The sequence below is a fragment of the Aquila chrysaetos genome, chromosome Z (genome assembly GCF_900496995.4).
Source record: "Aquila chrysaetos chrysaetos chromosome Z, bAquChr1.4, whole genome shotgun sequence".
NCBI classification, from domain to species: domain Eukaryota; kingdom Metazoa; phylum Chordata; class Aves; order Accipitriformes; family Accipitridae; genus Aquila; species Aquila chrysaetos.
In genome coordinates, this window is record NC_044030.1 from 51,452,244 (window position 1) to 51,458,243 (window position 6,000).

A 6,000-nucleotide genomic window follows, 5' to 3' on the forward strand; every position below is an offset into this window, starting at 1 on the left:
TTCAAAAAACAATATGAGGCCTCTAAAGTACAAAATTCATCACTGCATACTTGTATTTCTTTTGCTTAATGAAAATGGAATCCACTCAGAAGCATGGCTTTTAATTTGGTTGACCTTGTCCACTGCACGTTAAGAAGGAAGGGGTCTCAGGTCGATGAGTAAATTTGCATAGTTGAGCCTATGAACTGGCCACAGTATAGATTAAATGAAAGATTTTGTCTTTATTTTCTGTCTTTTGACAAATTGAACAAGTATTTGAGTATTTATTTTAATATATCTTTTTTACTTAATTTCCTTTGAATTACACAGGGTCCCAAGACTCCAGTAAAATATAAATGGTGAAGTAGATTTCCCCTCCCTATTTTACTGCATTTAAAAAAAAAAGCAAAACAAACCCACAAATGGAACATAGAAGTTCGTTCATCAATTTCTTTTAAATAGGTCCAAAGTTTTTTGCTGGAATTTTGCATTATAAGAATGCTGCAAGCTGTAATGTGAAGATTGACATTGTATCAATTTCAAAATTGTCTTTACAATTCAGATTATACTGAGCAGAGTCTCTGTAAAATCTGGGGGATTTCATTTACTATTCAAGAAGGTAAAGAGTGGATAAGCCAACACAGGGAGTTCAGGCTTTACCAAGAGGGTGGTCAAACACTGGAACAGGCTTCCTAGAGAGGTGGTCAATGCACCAAGCCCGTATGTGTTTAAGAGGCATTTGGACAATGCCCTTAATAACATGCTTTAACTGTTGGTCAGCCCTGAAGTGGTCAGGCAGTTCGACTAGATGATCGTTGTAGGTCCTTCCAACTGAAATATTCTAATTTATCTAAGTTATTATGGTGCATACTTGATACTTTAAAGCTAGGTAAGAAAAACAGCAGTGAAAGTTTCCTAATTCCTATACTAATTATCCAATTAGTAATTTTGGGATGTTGAAGGCAATCTTCTGTAACGTCTTCTACTTTATAATCCCTTTTTGCCCCCCCTTTTTAATAGTTAAATTTTTTGAAACAAGAACTTGAAATTTAGGATTCACCACAGAAATATCCCTTGGCTGTATGCTGTTACAGTAAAACATAAGGGCCTTTTTGGGCTGTTCCACAAAAATTTTGATTACTCAGCAAGTATGCGATTTTTAAAATTCATATAGATCTCTTCTTCCTCCACCAGTGAACAGCTTTCTACTCACACTGACATAAAGAATATCAGACTATCAGAGCAGTGCTAAGAATTGAATTGGGCTGTTAAAAGGGAGCCTTCTTAGTTTAAGCACATAGCTAGGCCCATCGTAGTGATGTTTTTGGAGAAGACTCTGCAGGTTACAACCAAAAAGTCACAAACATGTTAAGACTTTTCCGGGTGAACTTTTGAGCCCACTGAAAGTGTAAGAAGTATGAGTAATACCTCATGCTCTACCAGGAAGGGACTTTTAATGTGTGGTTTATGATGTTCAGTCACTGATATCTTCTTAATAAGGACACATCTGTTTATGTCATTTTTCAGGTATGATAAAGCTCTTTCTTTTATATAGCATGTTTCATCTTGAAGTCTCCTAAGCACTTATGAAATCATACACTGTCAACTATTTCCTTAGCAATCTCTTTTAAAGAAACAAGATAATTTTTATAAATTACAAATTATAGTGAAAAGTTTCATTCTCCTGCCAAGTGCAAAGGGTTTTAATAGTCAATGATCTGAAAGAATTTCAGGTGCTTACCATACTATTATTTCTCTATGGGTGCATGTGTATTTCCTTTCTCTTCATGTACAACTTTTCCTTTTTTTTTTTTTTTTCTGACGGTAGTATGAGGTTTGTCTTTAGTTTGCAAATGTTCTTACACATCCGTGCAAAAATATATGCTTTGCTGTGTTATAAATTACACATTTCAGTGCATATCCTGACTTGTACTTCAAAAGGATAAAATTCACTGCTTATTGGTTTATTACATAATGTGCAGAATAAGGCCACAAATCAAAATTGGAGATAATTTCAGTGTCACTTGGAATGTTCGTCCAACAGTGGACTAACTCTTATTTGTGTGTGTGTGTGTTTTGAGAAGCAGATCTATAGATAACATCACTTGAAAACAAATGTTGCAGATAAATGGAATAGTACAGGGTATTTTGTGAAAATTTCTGTCTGCTGGTCAAGGAGTGTGCTTAGTAATTAAAAAGGACATTTTTATTTCTTTTTTCACTTCTATTCCATCTTGGCCTTTCCAAAGCTGTTATCCTCGGAGTGGTCACATTACATAATGTGGGTAAATGTCCAGAGTTTTTTAATCTCATTCTATCTATTAGTTTTATAATCCACCCAATAGTCTTTAGATAAAGATATCTTACAGCCATTCTGACTAGGGCCAAAGTAGACTCATGACCTTAAAATCTTCAGCAAGCCAAGTCTTCTTCAGCTGGAAGAACTTGCTTTTCCTCACTGCAGGCATAGGATTTACTGTTAAGTAAAGAGAAACAAAACCAAATATTAAGATATATTAGAAATATATGATGTAGTGATTAAAAAGGATTGAGTATTCTGAAAATATTCACTCATGTCTTGACTCTGGTCTGAATTTGTGTAAACGTGGAGAAGCCAGTTAACGTCTTTGGACCCTATTCTCATTCTGTAAGACTGAAGGTGGAAAGCTCAAGGTGATCCAGATCTGCTTAATTATTTTGATAGTCTGGTAGAAAATGTTACATCTATTAACACTAATATTATTTACAGCATTCTTATTGCAAGTAGTAGTAGTATTTTTTAAAAAATACTAGTATTTTACTTTATTTTACTCCTTCCAAATGGTTGCTCTGCCCCCCAGGTACACATATATATGTATCAGCACACATACAGCACAGCCTGCACAGTAACAAAATCCATTTTCTAGGCTTTTCTAGCTGAGTACTTTGATGACACATCTGTTATGGTAGTAGCAAAATAACCATGTTACAAAAATATCATACATAAAAGGGGCAAAAAATATATAGGAAAGTATTTGACCTGGATAAGCTTCAATCAAATCCCATTCATTAGACCTTGTAAATAAATCAGTCCCACATCATGAAGCCTATATAGCTGAAGTACTTTGGAAGAAGATCTTTTGGAAGTAAAATCCCACCCTTCACATGCTGCAGTATAAATGTCCTGTGGAGAGACATAGACTGCAGTCCCTAGGCTTGCCAATTCCTTATCTTTTTTGAATGTTAAATTAATATTTAAAGCTATTTATTCAAAGTTGACTTAACCACTAGAATAGGAAAGATCAGACAAATCAGTTGCAAGAAATGAAGTATGAGGAAACCAGAACTCTTTGACAAAGTATTCCTTGGAGTAAACGTGTTGAATGAAGCCAGTGAGTAAATGATAAGGGCCTTTGCGCTCTGGATGTAAGAAAGCAATTTATCAAGAGTACATGAACTCTCCAGTGACCATAAACCAAGAAGAAACCAAAGTACAGGAGAGAAGAAGTCCCTATAAAATTATTTTAAATGCTCAGAAAGTTTTGTTTAAAAAAAGCAGTGAGAAGCTTAGGTGCTGCAACATAGTCCATAAAATGGAAAGAAAATTAAATTTAAACATTGATACTCAGTAAAATGTGTGATGTCATGTGCAGTTCCATCATATTTAACTTCACAAGGGGATAAGAATTACCTTCATCCTGCAAACCTCCCCTTCCCTCATCTCTATATTATTCACATCACAGTGAATAACATGAAATTCACACAGAAGGGTAAAACAAAACTAGCCAGCTCAAGTAGCAGTGCATTCATGATAGAAATTATGGTAAATCAGGGGACTAATTTTTAACATGTTTAAAAGGCTGGGGTATAGAGTTTATCTGTTTTCTTTTATTCCCCTAGAGGTTAAGTCTCAAACCTTTAACAGTCCAAATCAATTCTGAATAGCTTCAGTCTTGTTCATCAGTTAATGATAAATTTTCTGTAATTTCTTTTGAACTTAGGAGTATTGTAGTCTCTGGGGCTCAGCTGAGCACCCTTCTGCTGTAGGAATTAAAGTTAATTGTGACCTTTGGAAACTAGGCCTGTTTCGGACTGCATCCATGAAGAAGAATCACTCAGTGATGAGTGGTGTCCCTCAGGGTTATATTGGGACTGGTACTGTTTAATGTCTTCATTAATGATATAGTGCGATCGAGTGCACCCTCAGCAAATTTGCAGATGACACCAAATTGAGTGGTGCAGTTGACAGACCTGAGGGACAGGATACCATTCAGAGGGACCTGGATAAGCTCAGGAAGTGGGCCCATGTGAATTTCAAGAAGCTCAAAGAGGCCAAGTGCAAGGTCCTGCACCTGGGTTGAGGCAAACCCCAATATCAATACAGGCTGGGGGATGAAGGGTTTGAGAGCAGCCCTTCTGAGAAGGACTTGCAGGTACTGGTGGATGAAAAGCTGGACATGAGCTGGCAATATGTGCTTGCAGCCCAGAAAGCCAACCATATCCTGGGCTGCATCAAAAGAAGGGTGGCCAGCAGGTCGAGGGAGGCGTTTCTGCTGCTCTACTCCACTCTTGTGAGACCCCACCTGGAGTACTACGTCCAGCTCTGGAGTACTCAGTACAAAATAGACATGGACCTGTTGGGAGTGGGTCCAGAGGAGGGCCACAAAAATGATCAGAGGGATGGAATGCCTCTCCTGTGAGGACAGACTGAGAGAGTTGGGGTTGTTCAACCTGGAGAAGAGGAGGTTCTGGGGAGACCTTATAGCAGCCTTTCAATGCTTAAAGGGGGCTGGTAAGAAAGATGGGGACAGACTTTTTAGCAGGGCCCGTTGTGATAGGACAAGGGGCAATGGTTTTAAACTAAAAGAGGATAGATTCAGGCTAGATATAAGGAAGAAATTTTTTATGATGAGGGTGGTGAAACACTAGAACAGGTTGCCCAGAGAGGTGGTAGATGTCCCATCTCTGGAAACATTCAAGGTCAGGTTGGATGGGGCTCTGAGCAACTTAATCTAGTTGAAGATGTCTCTCCTCATGGCAGGGCGGTTGGACTAGATGACCTTTAAGGTCCTTTCCAGCCCAAACCATGCTGTGATTCTATGAATCATTCAGGTGATATTTCTGTGGAAAATAAGTGCATCTGCAAAATTAATTGTTTTTAGATAATTCTTTGGGATTATTTTCTTGTCTTTCCTTTAGCTCTTCTCTTATACTTAACCCATTTTCTTTCAGCCTTGGACAAGCTTAGCACTCAGCACCTCTACCACCCAACCCAAGTGGAGATTGTGCAGTCCAATGTTGTGTTTGACATCAGCAGCCTGATGCTCTACGGTACTCAGGCTGTGCCTGTGAGACTGAAGATACTACTTGACCGACTCTTCAGTGTACTGAAGCAAGAGGAGGTGTTGCATATTCTACATGGCTTAGGCTGGACACTGCGAGACTATGTTCGAGGCTACATCCTTCAGGTAGGAAATAAAGCAAAGCATGTTTACAAGACCAGTTAACTGAATTTTTTTTTTTTACAGATGTAGTGACCATGCACCCAAAGAGGTAGAAGGATATGAAGTAAATTTAGTGTGGCATGTTGAAGACTAATGATGATGTTAGCAAAATGAAATGTTCAATTTTTCCTAAGCTAAAAAAATGCAGGTTACTTCATACCATAGCATTTATTTGTACTTGCTTATGCTTATTGTAGGAAATACCTTAAATACTGCAAATACTGAGGTTAGCTAGCTGCAAGCCTGATTTGGTCATCAAAGGCAACTGGCAAGTTTTCAAGGGCTACTGTTTGACTTAAGAAACTAAGATCCAAGTCAGCAGCTCCTTCATCTTTTCTTTCCTTCTCTAGCAAGATACTTAATAAGGGGTAGATGAAATGGGCGTTGTGATCATAGTTGTGTTGGGAGGTATCCTTACAGTGTCATGTATAAACAGGAAAATCCTGTTTATAAGGCCATTTTTAAAAGGTAGTTTTAAATAAAGTGTTATGTGCAGATTAGTTAAGATAAGATGAGCAAACAAAACATAAATAAACAA

At 37.7% G+C, this 6,000-nt stretch overlaps 1 protein-coding gene across 1 annotated transcript in view; it reads left to right on the forward strand.

Moving 5' to 3' along the window:
- Window positions 1–5,492, forward strand: part of BNC2 (basonuclin 2) — a 175,640-nt gene extending 170,148 nt beyond the window's left edge. Inside the window, exons 4-5 of the mRNA XM_030005318.1 lie at window positions 5,191–5,426; window positions 5,487–5,492. Coding sequence (XP_029861178.1) covers window positions 5,191–5,426; window positions 5,487–5,492 — 242 coding nt within the window. The remainder of the gene's footprint in view (window positions 1–5,190; window positions 5,427–5,486) is intronic.
- Window positions 5,493–6,000: the final 508 nt, after the last annotated feature.